The sequence below is a fragment of the Boleophthalmus pectinirostris genome, unplaced genomic scaffold (assembly GCF_026225935.1).
Source record: "Boleophthalmus pectinirostris isolate CB_2022bp ecotype Guang Dong unplaced genomic scaffold, ASM2622593v1 HiC_scaffold_16, whole genome shotgun sequence".
NCBI classification, from domain to species: Eukaryota; Metazoa; Chordata; class Actinopteri; order Gobiiformes; family Gobiidae; genus Boleophthalmus; species Boleophthalmus pectinirostris.
Window position 1 is genome coordinate 20,178,808 of NW_026571095.1, and position 27,588 is coordinate 20,206,395.

A 27,588-nucleotide genomic window follows, 5' to 3' on the forward strand; every position below is an offset into this window, starting at 1 on the left:
CTTCAGTTATCTAAAGACTGCATCATCTGTGTGATAATGGATCCACCACCACTATATGACTGAAAACCAGCAAAGCAGCAGAAAGCTCAACTTTTACTGTCTATACCCAGGTATGCATTAGATACTAATAGGGCATCATACAACAACTGTAAACCTATTTATTAAACCTATCTAGACATAGAGGTTATTTAAAGTTAGCTAGTTAGTTTGTAGTTAGTTAGCCTTGAGGTAAAAAAAAATCCTATTTCTTAATAAGAATGCACAAGATTGTTTATTCTATTCCAATTAGATAAGAATATGAAAATTATGTAATACTTTGTAATGTCTTACAGCACGAACTTAATTAGCTACAGTAGGTGAAGTTTAGATTGAAACATCTATTCCAGTAAAGATGTGGCTCCCTCTGTTGATTGTAGAATGTCATTACACATTGGGAATGGGGGCAAAAATAAAGGAGTTTTGAGTTGTGGAGATCTCATATCATACTATGTACTATGCTTACCTCAAACTCTAGCAACCACTGGTACATTTAATTTTTGACACCTATTGATGATTCACAGTTTTTACTTTGCCTTTTTGGTGTGTACTCTAGTATTCATCATGGACATCAAAGCAACATCACCAAAGCATGGATTGACTTTGAGGTCTGTTCTAGCAAATACTATACATTCAAATGACACTTTTTACTTTTTTCTTTTGTAAGCATTTTTAAGTTTAAGGCATTTAAGCGGACTTGTGTTAATTTATGCAATAATACTATACATCACCTCTGTTCTATTTATGATTTTCTGTTGAAAAATGCTCACAGTAAAAACAATAACTTATTAGTATTAGTATTTATTGTCAAAGCTGAATTTCCACATTAAGATTACTAATATTATTGAAAGTACTCAAGTAAAATGGCACAGCTGTTATAAAAAAACAGCCAATGTATTGTGTAGCACTGGAACAAGTGCTCCAGAAAACACTCCCTCTGCTGACTGTAAAAAGTAATTACAATAGTGATTGTTATACCTTCAAGCAAAAAAAAAAATGTATAACTAAAATAACTTATGGTAACTAGATAACTAGGCTAGACTAGACTTAACTAGACTTAACTAACTAGATGATAATATATTTTGCTATTTTACTTTTAAACACCAGTTTTATATTTATTAATTGTTCAATGTGGTGTCTGATTAAAACTGAAAGAACGATTTTCCACCTGTGCTCATTTAAAAAGATAATTTTGTAACTTATATATTATGCAAATATGTTATTTACATCTCCCTACCACATGTTTCTTTAGGTTTTGTTTTGACCACCTCTTGTGTCTTCAGTTTGTCTCTTCTTTGCTTTTGTTTAACTTTCTTTTGTGAAGCCAAATACATGAAATGCTTCCTAAAGGAAACCCCAAGGTCAAACTTAAAGATGGTGAAGAAAGACTGGGCCAAGGTCGTGTGGACAGACTGATAGAATGGTAATGGTGAACGACAGTGGCTATGTTCACAGGCACACCTGATTATTATGTGATTTATGGATAGTTAAGATCATTTAAATGGCATGCAACCACAAAATCTGATGTATGTGTACCGAAGGAATACCTACATCATGATCAGAAAGAAATTTTAATAATTCATATTTAATATTTAATATTTGTTACTTTCAGCATGTGACAAACAAGGTGAATACTCTACCTAATTCAAAGAAAAGTCGGTGCAATAGCTGGTATCAGGACTAGCCTCATACACTTATTTTCATGCCAGTGTTTATATATAAATATAAATATATATAGATGTGTGTATATACATACATATACATATATATATATATATAGAGAGAGAGAGAGAGAGAGAGAGAGAGAGAGAGAATGAATGAAGACATTTCACTTCAGAAAAGTCCAGTATAGGACCAGCAAAAATACTGCGCAGAACTCTCCAGGATCCGAGCTGGATGAGGGTATGAGGAACACATTTTTTATATATATAATCTCTTCCTCACCCTCCTCAGGTGGTCTCTCTCTCATTATCAGTTCCTAGTACGGCACTTTTCTGGACTGAGATTTATTTTCAATATATATAATAATAATTTATTATAATTTAACCCTCCCTCAATTTGTCACACTCATCATGTTTATGTTACATTTGGGATAAGCATTATTAGCATTATTGTATTCAGTTTCAAAGTGCACATGAGTACACATTTGTAATGGCATTTTCCAGATCTATATTACATGGATATTTGGATATTATTATTAGCCATCTCTGTACTGGAAAGAAATTTTAAAATAGGTAAGGTTTCCAAAGTCAGAATCAGCAAGTTCAAACTAGGGCCAACTAAATCCCAAACAGAAGGCTGACAATTAAACTACAAACTTAATTACTTAACGTGTTTGGTACCCTCATGCAGCAACTCCTAATCAACAAGATAAAGTTCATGATCAGGTCATGTGAAGGGGGCTGTGAAATGCATTCTGGAGAAAATAAAGTGGTGCAGCTGTCGAGAGAGTATTAAGGTCAAGGACTTTGAATTATCACTCAACACCACTCAGCGCACTGTGGTCCACCACATTTGTCTCGTTCTGCTGTCATGGCATTGTTTCCTTTCCTTTGGCCTTGATGATGACAAAGATAGCCCTGTGAAATTCTTGTCTGCGTTTTTTCTCCTTGATTGAGAAGGACATTGTGATGTAGTATAACAGGTGTTTGATATTGGAAATATAATCTAGATAGACAGAGGCCCATGTTAAAGTTTCATGTGTTGCAAATAAATGTATTCTATAATTTTTGTTCTATTAATGTTAATAGAAAACCAAAAATGTTGCCCTTACACTGTGATAATTTGCCATTTGGTTTGTAACTAAAACAACAGGCAGCTACTCTGACATGAAGAATAACACTTGTAATGTAATGTTTGACCATAAATACTGTTATTTTTGTATGTGTTCATGTTCTTCAGATTTCCATTGTCACTGGAAAGCCGAATGGTAGTCTGAGCATTTGAATGTATTTGCTTATGCTTTCCACCATTCCAGATCTTAATTTAGTTTTATATTTTCAGTTCTTGCAAAAAATTCTTTCAGTTGGTTGGGCTGCAGACAATAAAACACAAGTGTGAGTTTATTATGTATTTTACATTGACTAAGATCAAATATACAACTCCAGTCTCCAATATCACTAAACTCACATGATGTGTTTACAGGTCAAGTGTTGACATTAGGTGGCAGTAGAGACACTTTCAGGTCATGGGCTGTAGGCTGATCAGCTCATATTCCTGTCAAAATCATGCTATTACAGATTATTACTATAATTTATCCGAATGCAGACTTGATTGACAGAGTCAACATAAGTAATTATTGGACAGATTTTTTAAAATTCACTATATCACTATTCTTCTTTGGATTACCACTTAATTTTCATCATTGTACTTTTTTTTTATTTCTTTTTATAAGGAACAAATTAGAAATGCATCGGTAAAATTATGAATAAACCATAGCGTGGCATGTGTGTTTTTTTAATAAATGAAAAACAAGGTTACACATAATTTAAACGATTTGCTTTATTCTACAGAACTACATTGGAGATAGAGGAAACAAGTCACACAAAAACTTGAAGATGCATGGCCTGCGAGTTTCACTCCTCATCCAGTCCTTTCTGTAAGACACAATGTGGAAAAGGGAGACAGGTCAAAGCTAGAAGGCCACAGAGACTCGAGATACAGTGGATGCCAAGGTGAGGTTTTAAGGACACACACCAGTTGGGCAATGAATGTGTCATGAATATAAAACACTTTCAGTCGTCTTAATGAGTAATCTGCATTTATAATTTGACATTTTATTATGGTGTTATTTGTAATAACAATAAATCACATTAATCATTTAATCACACATTTATTCAATCAATTTGCTTTTAGAATGCCCATTCTCATTTAATCTTGGAAGCTAAGCAGGTTTGTTAGTACAGGATGGGAGATTGGGAATGCCAGGTGCTTATGGGAAGGAGATGCTTGATGTATGTTCATTAACATGCATTGTTCTGACGATTTGTTTATACTCACATACTAAGCACATTTGTATTACTTTTTAATTAGTAAATTAACATTATTATTTTTATTTAAAAAGCAATAAATAACAGTTTAACTAATCCATACCTCAAATACCCTGAATCAGAATAAAATTATTCTATACAAAACTCTGGTCTGATTTCTTTGTATAATTCAGTTTCTTTAGTTATTTTGTCAAAGTGAAAGAAGTCTGATTACCTTAGATCCCACATCACGGCTTTTAGCACGCATCTTGTTGACTTGAGACTCTGCAATGTCAGCTCGCTCCTCTGCCTCATCCAACTCATGTTGGAGCTTACGGAACTTGCTCAGATGTGTGTTAGCCTGCTCTTCCTATAAATTAAACACAAATACAACTTACACAATCTCAAATAGAACTACTTACTGTATCTCAGAAACAATAGTATTTTTGTTTTTTGGCTCCAAAAGTGTGTTCAAACTTACTGCCTCCTCAGCAGCTCTCTTGTAAGCTTTAACTTTCAGCTGCAATTTGTCAACTAGATCTTGCAGACGTGCAACGTTCTTACGGTCTTCTTCAGTCTGTTAAAGAGTGAAAATAGATTAATTGTTGGTGCATTAGCTATAAGAGCTAAGTAAACAGATTTAGAGAAATTACCTGATAGGTAAGTTCTTTGATGCGGCGTTCATATTTACGAATGCCTTTCACAGCTTCAGCACTTTTCTTCTGCTCTGACTCAACCTCATTTTCAAGTTCCCTCACCTTAAAGTTTACAACAATATGATATGTAATTTTAATTACATTTTGTCACAAAAATAAGTAAATTTCTTCTGTTGTCATATTGACTGTTAAATATGATGAATAATACATACCCTGGCTTCCAGTTTCTGCACTTGCTTCTTGCCTCCCTTCATAGCGATCTGTTCGGCCTCATCCAGACGGTGTTGCAGGTCTTTGATGGTCTGCTCCATGTTCTTCTTCATGCGCTCCAGGTGAGCACTGGTGTCCTGCTCTTTCTTCAGCTCCTCTGCCATCATGGCTGCATCAGTGATAGCCTTTTTGGCCTTCTCCTCTGCATTTCTGCACTCCTGCACTGCCTCTTCCACTTCAGTCTGAAGCTGGGATGCATCATTCTCAAGTTTCTTCTTTTGGTTAATTAGGCCTGTATTCTACAAATCAAGCACAAACTGAGTAGTATTAATCATTCTGCATTGCATCTATTTATCTTTCTAAGAGATAAGAAATACTAAGATAATAAGTAAAGTAAAATAATTAGGTGCTCCAGTTTACTGACTTCACATGATACAGTTTAATATCCAGTGACATTTATGCACCCATCCCACCATTTCTCTGACTATTATTTTACCTGTGAGTGCAGCAGTTGAACCCTCTCACTGACATCAAGCAGTTCTTGTTCAGCAAGTTTACGACTGCGCTCAGTTTGATCCAGAGCAGCTCTTAGTTCCTCAAGTTCAGCTTGTAGCAAATTGTTGCGTCTTTCCACGATGGCAATATTCTCCTTAAGATCATCATTAGCACGAACTGAGTCATCCAGCTGAATTTGGCAATCCTGCATGTGAAGACATAAAGGATATTACAGTAAAGTGGCATTCCAGTAATAGAAAGCCATTTATAAAGCTATTATTGTGTACCTTCAGGTGAGCATGAACTGATTTGAGTTGTTTCTGAGCCTCAGCTGCCTGCCTGTTGGCTTGGCTGAGCTGGATCTCCATCTCATTGAGGTCTCCCTCCATCTTTTTCTTCAGACGAAGAGCTTCATTTCTGCTGCGGGACTCAGCTTCAAGAGAGCTCTGAAGGGTATCAATCATCCTCTGCAGATTTCTTTTGGTTTGTTCCATTTCTTCATCCTTCTCAGCCAGTTTCCGCTCAATATCAGCTTTTATCTGATTGAACTCAAGCTGTGCCCGGAGAATCTTTCCTTCCTCGTGCTCTAGAGATGCCTGAGAGGTAACAGTAGACAGATACAGTTAATAGTTATAGTTATAATGAGTTATACTTAGTTATAGTAATATAGTAAAAGTAATAGTACAGTATACTACTATAGTAGTATAATAATAGTTAAATCTTACTTCAGCTTCTTCTAGAGCTGACTGGATCTCGCTCTTTTCTTGTTCTAGTTGTTTTCGCAATTTCTCCAATTCATGAATATTCTTTCCTGACTCACCAAGTTGCTCCGTCAAGTCAGAAATCTCCTCTGTAAAAAAGAAACATGTCAATGTATTACGGCAAAACTAGTGTACTGTATACAATTCTCAAATGGTGATGGACATTACCTTGCAAGTTCTTGTTTTCTCTCTTCATTGTCTCCAAATGATCCAAAGATTCTTCATAAGAGTTTTTCAGTTTGAAAAGCTCAGTGCTCAAGGCCCTCGCCTCTTTCTGGGAGCTCTCCAGCTCTGCTTGTGACTCCTCATACTTTTGTTTCCACTCAGACAAGATCTTTTAATACAAAGTACAACGACAATTCAGGTCAATTCGGGATATTTAGTTTCAATAATGATTATGGTAATTCAACAATGCCTACTTTATCAAAGTTTCTTTGTTTCTTGTCCAGAGCAGCTGCAGCAGCATTAGACCTCTCCACGTCCACCATGAGATCTTCAATCTCATTCTGGAGTCTGTGTTTGGTCTTCTCCAGAGAGGAGCACTTGGCATTAACTGCTTCCACTGCCTCCTCAGCTTCCTGCAGGCGCTGAGCCAACTTTTTCCTTTGTAAACAATGGACAACATTCATGTCCTATTGATGTCCTGGTTCCATTATAATTTTAATTGTAAGATCACTGGCTGCCCAGTCATCTAACAGACAAACTTTTTGTTCGTCTTACATTTTAAAAGGAACATAACACAAACAAAAAGCTGATCTGACAGATGCACAGTATTCCATAAACACTAGTGTTACGAATACACTTACTTTGCCTCCTCCAGTTCCTCAGTCCTCTGGATGGCATCAGTTTCATACTTTGTTCTCCACTGTGCCACTTCAGAGTTTGCTTTGGACATACTTCGCTGCAGCTCAGCCTTGGCCTCCTGCTCCTCTTCATACTGCTCTCTGAGCAGGTCACAGTCATGGCGGGAAGATTGCACTGCATGAGCTAATGCATTCTTTGCCTAAACATAACATAAATATCAATACCAAACTTAATAAGATTATTTATGAAGATAATAGTATAAAGATAATTTATCACTGCTAATATCTGGTTCTTACTTTGGTCTCCTCTTCCAGCTGACGCTTTAGGTCCTCAATCTGCTGTGTATGACATTTTTCCCCTGGTCAGTTGAGACACTAGGGAATCTTTCTCTTCTAGTTGCCTTGAAAGCTCACCTTTTATGAGGATGTGAAGAATATACAAAAATGCCGTCGTTATTAGATAATAAAACTAGTGTCATTTTCACAGACAAAGACAGTGAAGTCAATTACCATTCTCAGTTTGAAGTTTTGCCTTTTGCATGTTAAAGTCATTGATGTATCTTTGAGATTCTTCATACTTTGTCTTATATTCATTCATTTGGTCTTCCAGAGTCCGGCAAGTTTTTTCCAAATTTGTCTGAAAAGTTGTTGTTGTTGTTTTTTTTCAGAAATTAAACTTTCTTTGAACATAAAAAGAAAACTGATGATTTTTTTGTGTAACCCACTTTTGTCTTTGCCATATGTTCCATATTGGAAACCACATCATCCAGCTCCAGTCGCAGCTCACTCTTCTCTTTCTCCAGTTTCTGCTTGACTCTCTGGAGGTTATCGATCTGCTCTCCCAGGTCAGCCACACTGTCGGCTTGTTTCTTTCTGAGAGTGGCAGCGGTGGCCTCATGCTGCAGAGTGGCCTCTTCCAGGTCCCTCCGCAGTTTCTGAAACTCAGCCTCCCTTTTCTTGTTCATCTCAATCTGGGCAGCTGTTGCCCCACCAGCCTCCTCCAGCCTCTCACTGATCTCCTCCAGTTCTCTGGCTAAATCTGCTCTCTGCTTCTCCACTTTGGCTCGAGCAGCTCTCTCTGCTTCCAGCTCTTCTTCCAGCTCTTCAATACGGGCCTAAATCGACAGACATGGCAATAACACTTTTTTGATCAGGATTAGAACATGATGATAACTACAAAGACATTCTATACCTGTAGCTCTTTCAGTTTCTTTTGAAGTTGAATAGCAATAGCCTGCTCATCTTCAATTTTACCATTGAGCTGACTAAGTTCAAAATCCTTTCTGAAAAAAACACCACAAATATTCCAGACATTTCATCAACCAGTATGGTACTTTACTCATTTTATGCTTACTTTTTTAAGTGTTCTTCCAGTTGCTGTTTGTCATTCTCTAAATCCATCAGACTTTCCTGAGTCAATTTTAAGTCTCCTTCCAGTTTTCTCTTTGCTCTTTCAAGATCCATGCGGACCTTTTTCTCTTGCTCCAGTGATCCTTCAAGCTAGAATGTAATGTAATGTTTTTTTAAGAGAACAATAACAATAACATCAATATGTACAGAGGTGGCTATTGATACATGAGCATTCCATTACTGTATTAAGGGCTAATTTATCAAATATTATATTGACTTAAGAAATCATTTGTGGGCATGTTGTTAGCTGTTCTACCCTCTACAAGTAGGTCTATCTATGACAAAAGCTTCTTGTCATATAATTTGAAGGTTTGTTTTCTTCTTAGTTTTCTTTATTTCAGTAAATTTTGAACTACTCTAGTACTTACATCATCAACCTGTTGCTCCAGTTTTGCCTTAGCCTTGGTCAGAGTGTTGACCTTGTCTTCCTCACTCTGCAGGTCATCCAGTGTTTGCTGGTGAGATTCTTGTAAGGCTTTCTTCTCTTTGGTCAGTTTGGCTATGATTTCATCCAGCGCAGCCATTTCCTCAACCAGGTTTTTGACCTACAAATCATGCAATGTACAGATTATTAAATCTACATGACTAGACTGAATCAAAGCTAATGAACTCAAAAAGCACCTTATTCTCAGTGGCGTGTTTCTCCTTCTCCACTTTAGCTAGTGTTAGCTCTAGATCATCAATGTCTTTCTTCAGCTCAGAGCACTCATCCTCCAGCTTCCTTTTCTTTGCAGTGAGTTCTGCATTCATCTCTTCTTCATCTTCCAACCTTTCAGACAGCTCTTTGGCTTTAGCCTCCATTTGGATTTTGTGTTTTATCAATCCCTCACACCTTTCCTCTGCATCGGCAAGATTGTCTTGCTCCTAATATATTATTATGAATAAATAAAGTTACATAGTGTTTTATTTTTTCATAAATCATCATAAGTATCAGCACATACCGCTTGAACTTGGAGTTGCAGATCATTCTTCTCTTGGAGAAGTGAAACCATTTTCTCCTCTAGTTCTTTTCTGCGGGCTTCTGACTTTGCATACGCCTCTTTGAGCTTCATGAATTCTTCTTTCATGTTTGCCATTTCCTTTTCAGCTTCAGCTGATCTCAGCAGAGGTTTGATCTTGAAGTAGAGCTTCATCCAGGGCCAATTCTTGACTCCCATGAAGGCACGAATATTCCACTGGATCACCAACAGTGCATCCCTGTTAAAGTTGAATGTTACTGGCAAATAAACTGCTGTTTTAAAATACCAAAAAAGCTTTAGCTTCTAATCATATAGGTGCTGTTTTAATTAGCATTGTGTTCAACATGCACTGTGGTGCATTTTGTCTTTGTTATTATCTACGGTAAATATTTCTCAGTCTAAATATTTCAATACTACACAGATATGTAGTAACCCTTTACCTTCTTTCTACAATCTTTTGGAATTCCACTCTTGCCAACAATCCCCGAGATCTTGCTTGGATTCCTGTGATAATCAGTGACAATCGGTCATCTCTCATTTCCTCTAATTGTCCAAGAAGCCCAGCTTTAAAGAACACCTTTGAAAGTTCAAAATGACATTGTCTCAGCTCAACCTTTCATTTTCATACCACACACTAAAAATATAATTGCTTTGCTATTTTGCCATTTCATATTTTACCTTGGTGTGACCAAACTTGTATTGATTATGGTCAATATCAAGAGACCCAAGAAGTCTTTCAGCTCCTTTTCTGCTGTCAATGAATTGACCCTCAGGGATAGCAGCAGGATTTAGGATCCGATATCTGTAGGTGTTCCACAAGATTAAATCTAATTTCTGTGTTATAGTACACAATGTTTCTGTAAAATGATTAGTACCTCTGCTTAAAGTCTCCATAGAGGATCCTGTTGGGGAATCCTTTCCTGCAGATCCTGATGCCTTCCAGCACACCATTACAGCGCAGTTGGTGCATCACCAGAGGGTTCTCCATGGCTCCAGGGGTCTTGGTCTCATTGGGGATGATGCAGCGCACAAAGTGAGGGTGAGTGGACCTCAGGTTGGTCATCAGCTTGTTCAGGTTCTCCTGTTGATTTAACAAAGTTTTATTTTATTTTATTTTATTTCTACTTTTTAAGCAGATATTATAATTGCTAGCCCTACCCTGTGTAATGCTGACACAGTCTGAAAGGATGATCCTTTCTTTTTTCCACCTCCTCCTTTTCCCTTTCCAGATTCTTGAGCTACATTTGAACCACATGAAGTGATTTTACATTCAGTTGCATGTCAAAATGTTTAATTAATTAAAATGATTTAAAATATAGCTGTTAAAATACAAACCAGATTCTGCTCCAGCATAATTTGCAAAAAGAAAGGAAAGTAGTTTTAGGTTTGACTTTTGGTAAAGTCCCACCACCGTCTCATTTAGAGGGTCCTTATTCTTCACCAGCCAGTTGTTGATATTATAATCCACTGTCCCGGCATAATGAACCAGTGCAAAATGAGCCTCTGGTTTTCCTTTGACAACTCTGGGCTTCTGGAAGTTGTTTGATTTTCCCAGATGATTGTCATAAAGCTTTGCTTTAAATGTGGCATCACTGGCTTTTGGAAACATGCACTCCTCTTCAAGGATGGACATGATACCCATGGGCTAGAGAGAACAGATGTTTAAGTTAAACTGAAGAGTAAACAAAAAATCAAGCAAACTTACCTTTTCAATGAGGTCAATACAGGCCTGTAAATCCATGCCAAAGTCTATGAAGGTCCATTCAATCCCTTCTTTCTTGTACTCTTCTTGCTCCAGTACAAACATGTGATGGTTGAAAAACTGTTGCAGTTTTTCATTTGTGAAGTTGATGCACAGCTGCTCAAAGGTGTTGAACTGCAAGAAATCATAATGTTGTCAGATACTTTATATGACACCTTTGACAATGACACAAAGAGTTACTTTATCAAGTGTCTGCCCAAAAGCCAAACAAAAAAGAGGAATAGAGATTTTGGGATGTAGCTCAGTTTTGGAGTGTTCCTGGGGTGTTTTTGTCAAAAAAAAAAAAAGTTGTTGTTGTTTTTACCACATATCACAAAATGCACAAAAATTTTGTCAGTGATGGGTGTAAACCTTTTGAAGGCAAGGTTACTGAAAATGCTCCCAATATCTGGCCTGAGACAGTGAATTAGGAATTTCCTCTTTTCTGCTTTTTTACCTCACAGCTACACAACAGAAGGCCAGTGAAGACACTATTAAAGTCATAACCTTATTTTCTCATTTCCAATTTAGCACTTGTCTTGATAAGTAAACACCAGTGTCTATTACATACATCAAAAATCTCAAATCCCGCGATGTCCAGCACACCTATGAAGTACTGGCGAGGCTGCTTGGTGTCCAAGGATTGGTTAATCCTTACTACCATCCACAGAAACATCTTCTCATACACTGCCTTAGACAGCGCACCAACAGCATAGTACACCTATAAAACAGACATCCGCACATATTTAAACCAGTTTTTCTCACATGATCTTCCTCTGCAATTCTCAAATCTGTACCTGCTGGACATTCTGTCCTTTAGTGACCCACTCATTTCCTACTTTAACTCTTGGATGGCAAAGTCCTTTAATGAGGTCAGCAGAGTTCAGACCCATCAGATAGGCTACTTTGTCAGCATCTGGAAACATAGATATGTAAATGCAGTGTTTAATATTATGAAATGTGACAAACCATTAACTCTTTTTTATGAACCTAACCTTCAGTTCCATCAGCTTCTGCCTGCTCCTCACGTTGCTTCTGCTTGAACTTCATGTTTCCATAGTGCATAATGGCCCCTGTCAGCTTGTATATGCCATTCTTTTCTTCTTGAGTGAAGCCCAGCACATCAAAAGCATCCTAAAACAGAAAAAATAACTTTATTCAATCTCAATGTGTTTTTAAGCAATCATTTCATAGAGATTGACAGATGAGGTTTAGTGGTTAAGACAGAATTGAACCCCAGGGATCATACAGTAACCCTGGGCTTACATTTGACTGAAATTATTTTTAATCCTTGCTATATTTCTTTTAGGAATCCAATGATCAAATTTCATTAGGACCTACAGCTAGAAGTAACATATATTCCAGTCAACCCCTGATACCTAAACCCTATCAAAAATAAATCTGAATAAGACTTTTTTTTTTTTTGATTTTCACATCTCCACTCACATCAGTAGCCATGAGCTCTTCAGCATCATTGATGGAAGCTACAGTCGTCTCTCCTTGGGAGATGAAGGCGTAGTCATAGGGGTTGTTGGTGATGAGCAGCATTTCTAAAACATATGGAATATTTATTGTTATTTTGATCTTAATGTGCCATGTCAGATTAGTTTAACGTCTTCTCTGGCATACCAAGCAACTCTGGCTTTTTCTGAGAGAGAATTTGATAGAAGATATGATAATCTCTCTCAGCTTTGAGCTGAAAAGTGACTCTGGACTTTTCCAGCAAATCTGTGAAGATAGTTACAATTTGGGTTTGAAAATGGCATTTATTATAGCATGATGACAATTATAAAAATTAAGTCATCTAAGACCTTACATGTTTCAATATCAGCTGATGCTAATTTTCCACTTGCAGCAAAGTGAATTCGTATAAATTTGCCCTGAAATTAAAAATATTAACAACTATCATTAAAACTCTGCAAATCTATGAATGTGCATCAAACCATACAAATCGGGAGGAGTTGTCGTTTCTTATGGTCTTGGCATTTCCAAATGCCTCCAGAGCAGGGTTAGCCTGGATGATTTGATCTTCCAGTGTTCCCTGGAAAAGGAAACCTAACCATGAGTTTATAAAAAATACATCTGTGTCCATGGGTTATATCTTACTGTAAGAACTGACCTTTTTTTCAGAGCCTCCATCTTTCTTCCCACCTCCAGCTGCAATACTGGCAAAGTACTGTATGACCCTTTTAGTGTTAACAGTCTTCCCTGCACCAGATTCACCACTGCGGAGACAGTTTGCATATATTATAACAATAATAATACAGCAGTAAGCCATGAACACATTTAAAAAGGATGTATAATTTATTTATATATTTCATTATTGGAAATACGCACTCACGTGATAAGAATTGACTGATTTTCTCTGTCTGAAAAATATAGATTTAAAGGAATGCCATATGAATTGCTGTTCATATATCCATAGTAATCATTAAAAATGACGGAGCGCTTATTTACCAGTTAACATGTACTGGTAGGCATTGTCAGAGATGGAGAAGATATGAGGAGGAGCTTCACTCCTCTTCTTTCCTCTGTAGGCAGTAATACCTCTTGGTTGTAGACTGGCAGCCACTTGTAGGGGTTGACAGTCACACAGAACAGCCCAGAGTAGGTCTGTCAAATTTAGGGACAATAGTGAATGACAGTAGTTTGATTTTGTGTAGCATCCCAATGCACTGAAAATAATCTCACATAGATCATCCATGCAGCATAACGCTCTTTGAGGTTAAACAACACAGCAGGCTCATGGAGGAAGGTGAACATTGCCATATCTTCAATTTTATCAAACTTAGGTGGGTTCTGGGGGTGTACGTCACAGTCCTTTACAGTTACAGTCTAGAAAGAAAATACATAATGCACATTATAAAATATTTAATATATTATAGAATATTTTTAAGCTTTTCTCTTTTTATTATTAACTTTAAACTTAGCTTGTAAAATACAGCTTTTACATATTACTAAAGCAGATAGAGTAAAGCAGTGTTGCATACATTACTATATCATATTTCTTTCTATTTCTCAGATATTTTTTAGAAGAATGATCCTTACAAACCTTCCCTTTCTCAGTCTGAGCAGTGACTTTGTCTCCATCTCGACTGATGATGGATGCTTTAACAAACTCCTCATCTGGGTCTGGGACAAAGCATTCTTTCTTCATGTCAAATGGACGGGTTTGGGCCTCTAGACGTTCCCTGTCCGACTTCCTTAGGTAAGGGGCTGCTGCCCCAAACTCTTTCATGGCAGCATCACCCATTTTTCACCCTATATAAAACAAAGTAGGGTTACAGATTGTTGTTGTTTTAATTATCTAAACCAAAACACACAGTTTACTAACCTTAGCAGTGCCTTTTGAGGAGAATGAAAGGGTCCTGAATAGGAGGAAGAATGGATGGAAGTTTCTGCTGTTAAACAGTTTAGAAATGTATAGAAATGTTATATCAACTAATCACAGACTGCTCTGGGACCTTACCTTGAGATAGAATGGTGACCTATTGGAGGATTCACCATGAGTTCTCTTTTTAAATGAAGCCTCTACTCCAAATATGGAGGAGATTTAAGGGTCTCAGAAGGGTATTGTGTCTGAGATGGGTTGGGGACTTGCAAAGGGGGGAGGGGGTTAATGAATGACATAGAGCAATATAGAAATCAGCAGGTCATTCTTATCAGTGATGTGTCTCCCAGCGAGTCCATATTAGGCACTCCCTAGAGCAGGGGTGTCAAACTCATTTTGGTCCGGGGGCCGTATCCAACCTACTTTGATCCCAAAGGGGCCAGATCAGAAAACCCATGTCATATAAACCCCAAAAATAACAATAAGTTCAAATATTTGTGCAGAGAATCGCAAATCTATTACAGAAATCTTTTTTAATTGATGAACTCTTTCTTATTATAATATTATGAACAACCTGAAACTTTAAGAAAAATTCTATTTCAACACAATATTTTAACATGAACTTGTATGCAAACAGGAATAAGTAAATTTTTCTTGGAAAATCCTGCACTCGGCTCCACTTTTCTTATGTTGGACATTTTGTTGATGAGGGTGTCACGGTCAACAGTCAAAACGATCGTCCTTTAAGACCGTTTGGAAAGAGACAAGTCTTCATTTATGCTGCTCTGGTGGGAGGGGGCACGCACAGAGGCGCTGGAGACGCTGCTATGCTCAGCACTGCAGAAAATTACCAATATTTTAATAGAAAATATAATTAAAATATTTTCGTAGAAAATCACCCAAGGGCCACATTAAAGGTCTTGAAGGGCCGGATCTGGCCCCCCCGGGCCTTATGTTTGACACCTGTGCCCTAGAGCTTAGTGATTAATCATAGGTATCCTCAAGCACCAGGGACAACACAATCTTTAAATAGACACTGAAAGGAATTCCTTTCTCCTCATCCCTTTACGAGGCTTCTCTTACTAGATCATGTAGAACTAAACTTATGTCTTCCAACAGCTAAGCTGTTGCCTTAGTCCATGGACAAAAATAAGTCAGCTACAAAACAACCATTTGAAAGTATATATTCATATATGAATCGCTGTATGTTGTAACTGGTACGTGTTATATGATATAATGATTTTAGGGCTAATGGCTATGCAAGCTATGCTATTAACAAAATTGGACAATTTTATTGGACAGAGAATCCTATGAATGCAAATTAGTGTTGTTAGTGTGTTGTTTACACACAAATAATATTGCATGCAGTAGGCGAGAAAATTACAAGTATTTCATGCCTTGGTATCATTTACCCAGTGGGATTAAAGGAAGTTACCGCAAGGCATTGACCACATATTGTGCTCACTTATCACAGACTGGCCTGTGTGGGAGCAAAAACAGCCACGAGATACTGAGTCTGTTGTTCTAAATAAGGAACATTCGTCTATGAGATTAACCAGGCGACAAGTGCGAGGCAGCGCAGACAGAGGTCTGCCACAGGTGACATACTTGAGATTTACTCAAAGGCAATAATGATGACACAATAGAAGGCTATGTCTGTGAGCCATGCTCCAGTGTGAAGCCAAGGTCACTGTGGAGGCCCTCTCCTATTATCATGCAGCAGCCTGTGAACACTGGCCCCTCTGTTACAGGCCTGTCGACATGGCATTGTGTCTTTGCGGACAAAGATAACTGTGTGAAATTCCAGCCCAGAGCTCCACACTGATTGAAGGAGATGGCTAAAGAGGCTTTCAGGAGCCAACATCGAGGATCAACTCAACCAGAGAATGGCTTCTCGCTGTTGGTGTGTCATAAATATCATGAGAGTGTTTTTTCCAGTACATCATCACAATTTATTGTGGTCGGTCTGAACAAAACAGACTAATATTACTAATATATACTAATTCTTTTCCCTGTGCAATTTGCATAAAAATAGCAATTACTATTTATATTGTCAAATTGTTTATTGACAATTGTATGCATTTTTTACTAATTCTCTGCTATGCTCAGACATCATCACTATTTATCAGCATCTTCTGAAAGGTGAAGAGATAAAATTGGGGTCAAGTGCTGCTGACAAGTGCTGAGATTATTTCCATTCTGATAACCACTCTAGCTGTGCCTCTGGAAGCAGGCGTCAGAGTGCCAAATTGCCCTGAGAGATTCCAGGACCCGACTAAAGACAGCGCTGACCTTTGAAGCACTGTACTTGATTTTTCTCTTAAAAAATGTAAAAACATTTGTTGTTATAATTCATTCATTTTAAACTGTTTGCAGCAGTTCAAACTAATCCCCCACTTTCCTAAAGTATTGCTAGCATTGTAAATATTCACTAGGATTACACTTCTTGAAACCAGCAATATTTGATGCTTTGTCACCGATAAAAAAAAATGCTGCAAATTTTTATCAATTATATCATTTTTGATCAAATTCTTTATATTAAATGTAAAAAAAAAAATGACTCAATCAAAATATATATTACACTGACATGACATTAGTCAGTATTGTACAAGATGTCTTGCCTTGTTCAGGGGTTCACTACATCACACTGATTATCACTCACACAGGGTGTCAGTGTCAGCTGATGGCATGCATTAAGAGGATATATTGAGGCATACAGTTTCTCTATCTCCTGAGTCTTATTTGGTCTCACAAAAAACACTGACAGTCATAATAACAGTATGCATTCCATCGTAATAGACAGAGATGAGTAATAGTATTGATTATCTTGTCAAGCTAGTATTTGTCAGGAAGTTGGTAAAGAAAGATTACATAGTGCACTTAATATCAGCTGTATGTAAAGTTATAAACTTAACAAAAGGAGGAAACAGATGAGGTGCTGAAGAATCTTTATTAATTGCTACATTTTTGTGAATGGGGATAATTGAGGGAGTCTAATAAACACAGCAGACAGAGGATTATTGTATTGATGATACAAGCTTCATTCCTCATCAAACCCTTTCTGTAGCAAGAAAAAAAGTTTCTGATTAGTATCAGCAAAGCAATAAACCTTGTCAAGCAATGTGCTTTAGCTATTTTTGTCAATATAAAAACAGTAGCAAAGCAAAACATTAGCAAAGGCTATGTGCGCATGCTTCAAACCTTGGATCCCACGTCGCGGCTCTTAGCACGTAGCTTGTTCACTTGTGATTCTGCTATGTCAGCTCGCTCTTCTGCTTCATCCAGTTCATGCTGCAGTTTGCGGAACTTACCAAGATGAACATTAGCTTGTTCCTCCTGTAAGAGATGTTAGACATTTATGTTAGCCATTTAGATAATAAACATTTACGTATATTTATTCAGATAAATGGATACAGTATATAGAGCTGAACTGGAAAATGTTGAGACTAGGTTATAAATCAGTCCACTTCCTTTGTTTAATAATTGCATTGACATTGGATAGCCACTAGACAGACAACAGTGGATAGCCATTATTGTAATAATTATAAACAGAAAATTCCAGTACTCACAGCTTCCTCAGAAGCTCTCTTGTAGGCTTTAACTTTCAACTGCAGTTTGTCCACCAGGTCTTGTAGACGTGCATTGTTCTTTCGATCTTCTTCAGTCTGTTTAAATTGAGCAAACATCAGGTTATAATGTTGTGAAAATGTAGCTATTGTAACATGAAGAATTGGTAGCATACCTGATAGGTAAGTTCCTTAATACGGCGTTCATATTTGCGGATGCCTTTCACCGCATCACTACTCTTCTTTTGCTCCATTTCCACCTCATTCTCCAGCTCTTTCACCTGGAGAAAATGTATTTAACACTTGACAACAACATAGCTCAACAGCACCACATTGAATAAAGGTCACTGCTGTGTTTAGCTCACCCTAGCCTCTAGCTTCTGTATCTGCTTCTTGCCTCCCTTCATTGCGATCTGTTCAGCCTCATCCAGACGGTGTTGCAGGTCTTTGATGGTCTGCTCCATGTTCTTCTTCATGCGCTCCAGGTGAGCACTGGTGTCCTGCTCTTTCTTCAGCTCCTCTGCCATCATGGCTGCATCAGTGATAGCTTTTTTGGCCTTCTCCTCTGCGTTTCTGCATTCTTGCACGGCCTCTTCCACTTCAGTCTGAAGCTGGGATGTATCAGCCTCCAGCTTCTTCTTTTGGTTAATCAGACTGGTGTTCTGGATCAATATAAAGTTATAATGAGTATTGTGTTTTATATCAAAGTTTGATCTCATGTAAAACACTGCCCACCTGTGAGTGCAGTAACTGCACTCTCTCAGATACATCCAGCAACTCTTGTTCAGCAAGTTTTCGGCTTCTCTCAGTTTGCTCCAGAGCCGCTCTTAATTCTTCAACCTCAGCTTGAAGCAAATTATTGCGTCTCTCAACCATAGCAATGTTTTCCTTCATATCATCATTGGCACGAAGAGAGTCATCCAGCTGCAGTTGTGCATCCTGTGTGATTTTATATCGACACAATTAGTTAAGTGATTATACACGACTGTGCTGACTGTATAAGTCTTATATTACCTTGAGATGAGCGTGGATAGTTTTGAGTTGTTTCTGAGCCTCAGCTGCCTGCCTGTTGGCTTGGCTGAGCTGGATCTCCATCTCATTGAGGTCTCCCTCCATCTTTTTCTTCAGACGGAGAGCTTCATTTCTGCTGCGAGTCTCAGCCTCCAGAGAGCTCTGAAGAGTATCAATCATCCTCTGCAGGTTTCTCTTGGTTTGCTCCGTCTCCTCATCCTTCTCTGCCAGTTTCCGCTCCATGTCTGCCTTGATTTGGCTGAACTCAAGCTGGGCTCGAAGAATCTTTCCTTCCTCATGCTCTAATGAGGCCTGTATTTAAAAAAAAAAATATTAATACAAGCTTTTTGCTTTTGACTTTTTGTGGTTTCACTTTGTTCTCACCTCAGCTTCCTCCAGAGCTGACTGTATTTCACTCTTCTCTTGTTCTAGCTGCTTACGAAATTTTTCTAACTCATGAATAGTTTTCCCTCCTTCACCAACTTGTTCGGTCAGGTCAGAAATCTCTTCTGCTCATAATTAAATACATTAGATCTTTATATATATCTTAGATTATATGTTGTTTTAAATTATTTCATGTGTGACACTACCTTGTAGATTCTTATTTTCTCTTTTCAGTGTTTCTAGATGATCCAAAGATTCTTCATAAGAGTTCTTCAGTTTGAAAAGCTCAGTGCTCAAGGCCCGTGCCTCTTTTTGGGAGCTCTCCAGCTCTGCTTGTGACTCTTCATACTTTTGCTTCCACTCAGCCAAGATCTTTTAATCAAAGTACCACAAAAAAAATTGGTGAATTTGGGATATTTTGTTTTAAAAAAAACTCAACAATGCCTACTTTATCAAAGTTTCTTTGTTTCTTGTCCAGAGCAGCTGCAGCAGCATTAGACCTCTCCACGTCCACCATGAGATCTTCAATCTCATTCTGGAGTCTGTGTTTGGTCTTCTCCAGAGAGGAACACTTGGCATTAACTGCTTCCACTGCCTCCTCAGCTTCCTGCAGACGCTGAGCCAACTTCTTTCTAATAAAAATATTCAGAGTTTCTTATAGCTTTGGTGATATTCACTGTAGTTGTGTTTTGTAATGGACACTTACTTTGCCTCCTCCAGTTCCTCAGTCCTCTGGATGGCATCAGTTTCATACTTTGTTCTCCACTGTGCCACTTCAGAGTTTGCTTTAGACATACTTCGCTGCAGCTCACCCTTGGCCTCCTGCTCCTCTTCATACTGCTCTCTGAGCAGGTCACAGTCATGGCGAGCAGACTGCACGGCATGAGCTAATGCATTCTTTGCCTTTTTATTCAGAAAAATACATGAGAATGTACGTTATGTGTTTATGAATATGTATATACATATAGCATAGTGCTTTGAGTTAACAATTTTTTCACCTTTACTTCCTCTTCCAACTGTCGTTTCAGATCTTCAAGCTGCTGGTTATAGGAGTTCTTTCCTCTGGTTAGTTGAGAAATTAGTGATTCTTTCTCTTCAAGCTGTCTGGAAAATTCACCTTACAAGGCATTTCAATAAAGTCAGTTGTTAGCATTATTTCTTATTGTCTATTTTATAAATAAATACCATTCTCAGCTTGAAGCTTTGCTCTCTGGGTGGTGAAGTCAGTCAGGGACCTTTGATACTCGTCACACTTATTTCTGTATTCATTCATTTGGTCCTCCAAAGATCTGCATGTCTTCTCCAAGTTGATCTTAAAACACACCATATATATATATATATATAGTATGATAGTATTATAGTATTTTTTTTTTTTATTGAATACAATTTAAAGTGTTATTCACCTTGACCTTGACAATCTGCTCCATATTGGAAACCACATCATCCAGCTCCAGTCGCAGCTCACTCTTCTCTTTCTCCAGTTTCTGCTTGACTCTCTGGAGGTTATCGATCTGCTCTCCCAGGTCAGCCACACTGTCGGCTTGTTTCTTTCTGAGAGTGGCAGCGGTGGCCTCATGCTGCAGAGTGGCCTCTTCCAGGTCCCTCCGCAGTTTCTGTAACTCAGCCTCCCTCTTCTTGTTCATCTCAATCTGGGCAGATGTTGCCCCACCAGCCTCCTCCAGCCTCTCACTGATCTCCTCCAGTTCTCTGGCTAAATCTGCTCTCTGCTTCTCCACTTTGGCTCGAGCAGCTCTCTCTGCTTCCAGCTCTTCTTCCAGTTCCTCCACACGCGCCTATTGACAAAGCAGCAGAGTCGTACACAACAGGGCTCCAATAACTGTCACTATACCTGTTTACCTGTAGCTCTTTAAGCTTCTTCTGGAGTTGAAGGATTATAGCCTGCTCATCCTCAATTTTTCCATTCAGCTGACTAATTTCAAAGTCTTTTCTGTGTGCATATAGGTCAGAACAGGTATTACAGTGTAGTATTAATTCAGGAGTAGTAGTATAGAGTATAGTAGTGTATTTTTTAAATGTCAGTATCATACTTCTTTAGACGCTCTTCCAATTGTTGTTTGTCGTTTTCAAGATCCATTACACATTCTTGAGTCAGCTTTAAGTCTCCCTCCAACTTTCTCTTTGCTCTCTCTAAGTCCATTCGAGCCTTCTTTTCTTGTTCAAGGGATCCTTCAAGCTAAGAAATACGTAATGAATTTTTAGTAACCATTGTTTTTTTTGTTTTTTTTTGTTATTGTATGTGATATGTTTCAAGTCTTACATCATCCACTTGTTGCTCCAGCTTAGCTTTGAGTTTTGTCAGAGTGTTGACCTTGTCTTCCTCACTCTGTAGGTCATCCAGTGTTTGCTGGTGAGCTTCTTGTAAGGCTTTCTTCTCTTTGGTCAGTTTGGCTATGATTTCATCCAGCGCAGCCATTTCCTCAACCAGGTTTTTAACCTACAAGTTGTGCAATGTACAGATCTAAGAAATGTACTCAATGAATCAAAGCTAATGAATTCAAAAAGCACCTTATTCTCAGTGGCATGTTTCTCCTTCTCCACTTTAGCTAGTGTTAGCTCTAGATCATCAATGTCTTTCTTCAGTTCAGAGCACTCGTCCTCCAGCTTCCTTTTCTTTGCAGTGAGATCTGCATTCATCTCTTCTTCATCTTCCAACCTCTCAGTAAGTTCCTTGGCTTTAGCCTCAAGTTGGATTTTGTTTTTAATCAGGCCTTCACACCTTTCCTCAGCATCACATAGATTGTCTTGCTCCTGTTAGGAAGATTTTGTTTATAGCACACACTAATTGAATATGACTCTCAGAAATTATAAGAGTAGTGGTGTTTCTTACCGCTTGAACTTGGAGTTGCAGATCATTCTTCTCTTGGAGAAGTGAAACCATTTTCTCCTCTAGTTCTTTTCTGCGGGCTTCTGACTTTGCATACGCCTCTTTGAGCTTCATGAATTCTTCTTTCATGTTTGCCATTTCCTTTTCAGCTTCAGCTGATCTCAGCAGAGGTTTGATCTTGAAGTAGAGCTTCATCCAGGGCCAATTCTTGACTCCCATGAAGGCACGAATATTCCACTGGATCACCAACAGTGCATCTCTAGATCATAATAAAACACATATTTTGAGCAGTCATTATGAAAAATTTTCATGTGCTATTGTAATTTAAAATTGGTGTTACCTGCGTTCCACCATTTTCTGATACTCAAGTCGTGACAGAAGTCCTCGAGATCTAGCTTGGATGGCAGTGATAATTTTGGACAGTCGCTCATCTCTCATTTCTTCTAGCAAACCCAGCAGTCCAGCCTTAAAAAACACCTGTAAATATAACCTGCAGTTTAAGTTCTTATTCAATGTCCACATGTAGTCATGTTGCTAATTACAGAACCTTTGTGTGGCCAAATTTGTACTGGCTGTGATCAATGTCCAGAGATCCAAGAAGCTTTTCTGCTCCTTTTCTGCTATCAATGAACTGACCCTCTGGGATTGCAGCAGGATTCAAAATACGATACCTGTGAAGAATAAAACATCCTCTCTTGTGAATTCCAGTTCACTACAACAAGAAATTGTATTGAAAACCTGTTTTACCTCTGCTTAAAGTCTCCATAGAGGATCCTGTTGGGGAATCCTTTCCTGCAGATCCTGATGCCTTCCAGCACACCATTACAGCGCAATTGGTGCATCACCAGAGGGTTCTCCATGGCTCCAGGAGTCTTGGTCTCATTGGGGATGATGCAGCGCACAAAGTGAGGGTGAGTGGACCTCAGGTTGGTCATCAGCTTGTTCAGGTTCTCCTGTTGCATTGTGAGACAAATTTCAAATATGTATTATTATTATTATTATTATTATTATTATTATGTAAAATAATCTAGAAGTTGTACCCGATGAAGAGCTGATACAGTTTGAAATGAGGAACCTTTCTTCTTTTTCTCTTTTTTTCCTTCTGTTCCTTCTGTTTAAAAAAATGTATTGCATTTGTATTATTATACTCTTGAAATATCAAAAACATCATATATTATACCTGAGTCTGTTCCAGCATAATGTGCAAAGAGAGTTGCCAGCAATTTAAGAGTGGACTTTTGGTAAAGTCCCACTACCGTCTCATTTAGAGGGTCCTTGTTCTTCACCAGCCAGTTGTTGATATTATAATCCACTGTCCCGGCATAATGAACCAGTGCAAAATGAGCCTCTGGTTTTCCTTTGACAATTCTTGGCTTCTGGAAATTGGCAGATTTTCCCAGATGATTGTCATAAAGCTTTGCTTTAAATGTGGCATCACTGGCTTTTGGAAACATGCACTCCTCTTCAAGGATGGACATGATACCCATGGGCTAGAGAGAACAGATGTTTAAGTTAAACTGAAGAGTAAACAAAAAATCGAGCTAACTTACCTTTTCAATGAGGTCAATACAGGCCTGTAAATCCATGCCAAAGTCTATGAAGGTCCATTCAATCCCTTCTTTCTTGTACTCTTCTTGCTCCAGTACAAACATGTGATGGTTGAAAAACTGTTGCAGTTTTTCATTTGTGAAGTTGATGCACAGCTGCTCAAAGGTGTTGAACTGTAAAATAAAAGTTTTCACTTTACATTATGAAAATAATATGTAAATGTTCAATAATATGTAAATGTTTATTATTTTACTTACATCAAAAATTTCAAAACCAGCAATGTCCAGTACACCTATGAAGTACTGACGAGGTTGTTTGGTTTCTAGTGACTGGTTGATTCTTATGACCATCCACAAAAACATCCTCTCATATACTGCTTTGGATAAGGCACCAACAGCATAGTTCACCTGTTGATGCACATGTGTTGATGAAACAAATCAAATTATTGTTATAATATGAAGCGTACATTTTTATATATTTCTTTTAAGTCTGTACCTGGGCAACAGTTTGTCCCTTTGTGACCCACTCATTTCCTACTTTCACTCTCGGATGCAGCAGACCTTTTATGAGGTCAGCTGAGTTCAGGCCCATCAAATAGGCTGCTTTATCTGCATCTGTGTCAAACAGTAGTCATATGTCTGTCCTCTGAAGTGGACTAACTAAAATGTTACTTTTCTGTGATAACATTATATATGTTATTTTTTCTGGATGATTGCAGCTTTTAGGGATTTAAGAATATACCTTCAGTTCCATCAGCCTCTGCCTGCTCCTCTCGTTGCTTCTGTTTGAATTTCATGTTTCCATGGTGCATGATGGCTCCTATCAACTTATACACAGAGTTCTTTTCTTCTTGTGTAAAGCCCAGCACATCAAAGGCACTCTGTAAAACAGTATTTTCAGTCTCTCAACCAATGAGTTATAATAGGTTTAAAGCAGTAAACTGGGTCAGAAAGTAATAGGCCTGACATCTGTGGCCATCAGCTCATCTGCATCATCTATGGAGGCCACTTGGGTTTCCCCCTGAGAGATGAAGGCATAGTCATATGGGTTGTTTGTGATTAACAGCATCTCTGGAAAAGATAAAGGGCTATGGTATAAGCATGTCAAACAGTTGGGCATTCATTTGAGAAGTGGCCTCTTACTGACCTAAGATCTCCGGCTTTTTATTTGACAAGATCTGATAGAAAATGTGGTAGTCTCGCTCAGCCTTAAGCTGAAAGGTCACACGAGATTTCTCCAGAAGATCTGCAAGTGGGAAAGAAGTATATATATATATATATATATATATATATATATATATATATATGTATATATATATATATATATATATATATATATATATATATATATATATATATTATATATTAAACAAATCATTAATACTATGTTTTATTTATCTTACATGTTTCAATATCAGCTGAAGCTAATTTTCCTCTGGCATCAAAATGAATCCTGATGAATTTGCCCTAAAAATAGAGCTTTATTTCAGAATAAACTTTTGAGCAGGGGTGCCAAACTTTTGCCAAAATTTATATGCACTAATATGCCAAGATGTAAATTTATTATTTAATTGTACTCAGTTGTATTGAGCTTTTTGTTTGATCTCTCCAGCAACTACTCTTTTCATTGCAAAATTAAATAAAAAATAGATAGCTCTTAAATCTGAGTGGGCCAAATTTGACTCTTTAGAGAGTCAATTTGGCCCTTGGGCCCACTTTAAGCACCCCTGCTTGAGAGAGTAAGATGATGCTATGTGACGATTACATACAAATCTGGAGGAGTTGTCATTTCTGATGGTCTTAGCATTTCCAAAGGCCTCCAAAGCAGGGTTAGCCTGGATGATTTGATCCTCCAGTGTCCCCTGACAAAAAAAAATATGTTAGATATCTCATAAATAAGTTTTTCACTCTCCGTAACATTTTGTTTGGTATGAAAGAATATGTGAAAGTAAACTATACACATTTATCCTAAATAAACTCAATTGCTTTTAATAGTTTGTTGTTATTTATATAGAACTTCAAACCTTGTCTTTTGCATTGGGATCCTTCTTAATTCCTCCAGCTGCAATACTGGCAAAATACTGAATGACTCTTTTAGTGTTGACAGTCTTTCCTGCACCAGATTCTCCACTGAATTTGATAAATATGTTGTTAATACAGAGACATTCAATAATTGAAATAAAGTGAAATAAAAAAAATGATACTTACGTAATCAGAATTGACTGATTTTCACGATCTAGAAAAAAATCATATTAAATACTACTCAGCATAGTCTCTATTATTTAAAAAGCCATGTAGATAGAAATCTCTTCCTACCTGCCAGCATGTACTGATAGGCATTGTCAGAGATGGAGAAGATATGAGGAGGAGCTTCACTCCTCTTCTTTCCTCTGTAGGCAACAACCACCTCTTGATTGTAGACTGGCAGCCATTTGTAGGGGTTGACAGTCACACAGAACAGCCCAGAGTAGGTCTAAGTATGAAAATAAGTTGAAAGATCAACAAATCATCCTGTTGTTTTGGAGAAACATGTGATCTGCTCACATAGATCATCCATGCGGCGTAACGCTCTTTAAGATTAAACAGCACAGCAGGCTCATGGAGGAAGGTCAGCATAGCCATGTCCTCAATCTTGTCAAACTTTGGAGGATTCTGTTGCAGAACCTGGGTATCTTTCACAGTAATAGTCTGTAGGAAAACAATATATACAAATATATATATATATCTTAAAACCCAAATCCTAAATTAATGCTTCTTTTATTATATTTTTGTGTAGTGTATTTGTGTCCTATGTCACAGCACTAAGCGTGCCATTCGAGGTTGTTGCCAGATGGCAGCAGTGCCCTGTTTCGCCACTCAGCTGCTTAGCATACTGACAACAGTCTCTTTAATTGCAAGCAGCCATTTAAACTTGTATTCACGTTCACTCAAGGATGTAGTCTTTAAATTACAGCCAGCTTTACACTGAGATTAGCACCTGATCCAGGAGCAGTGCTCAATTACATTTTAGAAAACACTTAACATCTTTCCTGTCTTAGTTCTGGTGAAGGATAGACATATCTACTGATGACTTTACTAACTTCACAACTGGATCTACACTGTTCTTCCACTTTTTCTCTATTACCTGCACTATATCCTTACGTTTAAGCAAGATATTGGCAGCATTCACATGAGTGTTACATTGATGTTTTAGTATGTTAAAGTTATTTGGGCTAACATATGTGTTTCTAATCATTAGAGGCACATAGCTTTTTGTTGCTTTCATCTGTCAAAAGTGTCAAGCAAACCTTTGCTCTGTGTTTATGTTTACTGATATTTTAATGGTGAATCTCCTATACTATTCCTCATCAACACTATGTTGGTAAATAACAGCAAAGATGAGGGCTGATGAGAGGAACTGACCTTGCCATGCTGTGTTTCCACAGTGACTTTGTCTCCATCTCTACTGATGATAGAGGCCTTGACAAACTCCTCCACATTGTCAGGGATAAAGCACTCCTTCTTGATGTCAAAAGGACGAGTAGATGCCTCCATCCTCTCCTTATCCGACTTCCTCAGGTACGAGGCAGCCGCCCCAAACACTGACATCTCTGCATCACCCATGGCTGTTGGGTGGGGACTTGAGTGTGAAAGATAGTATGAATCAGTGGTCCAGAAACATAAATTTGTACTTTTATATTCTAATACAATACAACATTTCTGTAGTAATATTCTAATATGTTATTTTGTACCTGTTTATTCCACTGAATAATCCGGTGGGCTCAAACTACGCTGTCACCTGTAATGCCAAAAAGATGTAGAAAATTTTTGTAATAAAAAAAAAAAGAAGATATATTTATATATATAAAACTGTATAATTGCAGAC

General features: G+C 37.9%; 2 protein-coding genes across 2 annotated transcripts; both read right to left on the reverse strand.

Moving 5' to 3' along the window:
- Nucleotides 1-3,519: 3,519 nt before the first annotated feature.
- LOC110170425 (myosin-7) lies at nucleotides 3,520-14,292 on the reverse strand. The gene is given in 39 exon segments (XM_055152196.1): nucleotides 3,520-3,632; nucleotides 4,240-4,374; nucleotides 4,486-4,581; nucleotides 4,658-4,762; nucleotides 4,873-5,169; nucleotides 5,367-5,570; nucleotides 5,653-5,961; nucleotides 6,091-6,215; nucleotides 6,295-6,460; nucleotides 6,546-6,729; nucleotides 6,933-7,129; nucleotides 7,227-7,275; nucleotides 7,277-7,343; nucleotides 7,440-7,566; nucleotides 7,655-8,044; nucleotides 8,122-8,212; nucleotides 8,284-8,429; nucleotides 8,708-8,884; nucleotides 8,961-9,203; nucleotides 9,281-9,536; nucleotides 9,739-9,875; nucleotides 9,977-10,100; nucleotides 10,174-10,379; nucleotides 10,457-10,506; nucleotides 10,634-10,943; nucleotides 11,004-11,174; nucleotides 11,611-11,760; nucleotides 11,837-11,955; nucleotides 12,035-12,173; nucleotides 12,486-12,589; nucleotides 12,669-12,767; nucleotides 12,856-12,919; nucleotides 12,988-13,080; nucleotides 13,159-13,264; nucleotides 13,381-13,408; nucleotides 13,497-13,586; nucleotides 13,589-13,652; nucleotides 13,731-13,874; nucleotides 14,092-14,292. Coding segments are annotated over 39 exon segments (5,784 nt in total). The 3' UTR covers nucleotides 3,520-3,611.
- Nucleotides 14,293-17,301: 3,009 nt separating this feature from the next.
- On the reverse strand, nucleotides 17,302-27,326 carry LOC110170426 (myosin-7-like). Its single transcript, XM_055152195.1, has 37 exons — nucleotides 27,126-27,326; nucleotides 26,268-26,411; nucleotides 26,040-26,196; nucleotides 25,932-25,959; nucleotides 25,748-25,853; nucleotides 25,493-25,585; nucleotides 25,127-25,190; nucleotides 24,871-24,969; nucleotides 24,691-24,794; nucleotides 24,466-24,604; nucleotides 24,220-24,338; nucleotides 23,982-24,131; nucleotides 23,727-23,897; nucleotides 23,357-23,666; nucleotides 23,217-23,287; nucleotides 22,924-23,129; nucleotides 22,724-22,847; nucleotides 22,517-22,653; nucleotides 22,180-22,435; nucleotides 21,858-22,100; nucleotides 21,610-21,786; nucleotides 21,380-21,525; nucleotides 21,189-21,279; nucleotides 20,735-21,124; nucleotides 20,517-20,643; nucleotides 20,330-20,448; nucleotides 20,038-20,234; nucleotides 19,780-19,963; nucleotides 19,538-19,703; nucleotides 19,332-19,456; nucleotides 18,951-19,259; nucleotides 18,672-18,875; nucleotides 18,302-18,598; nucleotides 18,113-18,217; nucleotides 17,940-18,035; nucleotides 17,572-17,706; nucleotides 17,302-17,431 (listed from the first exon to the last, which is right to left on the reverse strand). Exons 1-37 carry the CDS (start codon nucleotides 27,324-27,326, stop codon nucleotides 17,411-17,413), a joined length of 5,811 nt encoding a protein of 1,936 aa, XP_055008170.1. The 3' UTR covers nucleotides 17,302-17,410.
- Nucleotides 27,327-27,588: the final 262 nt, after the last annotated feature.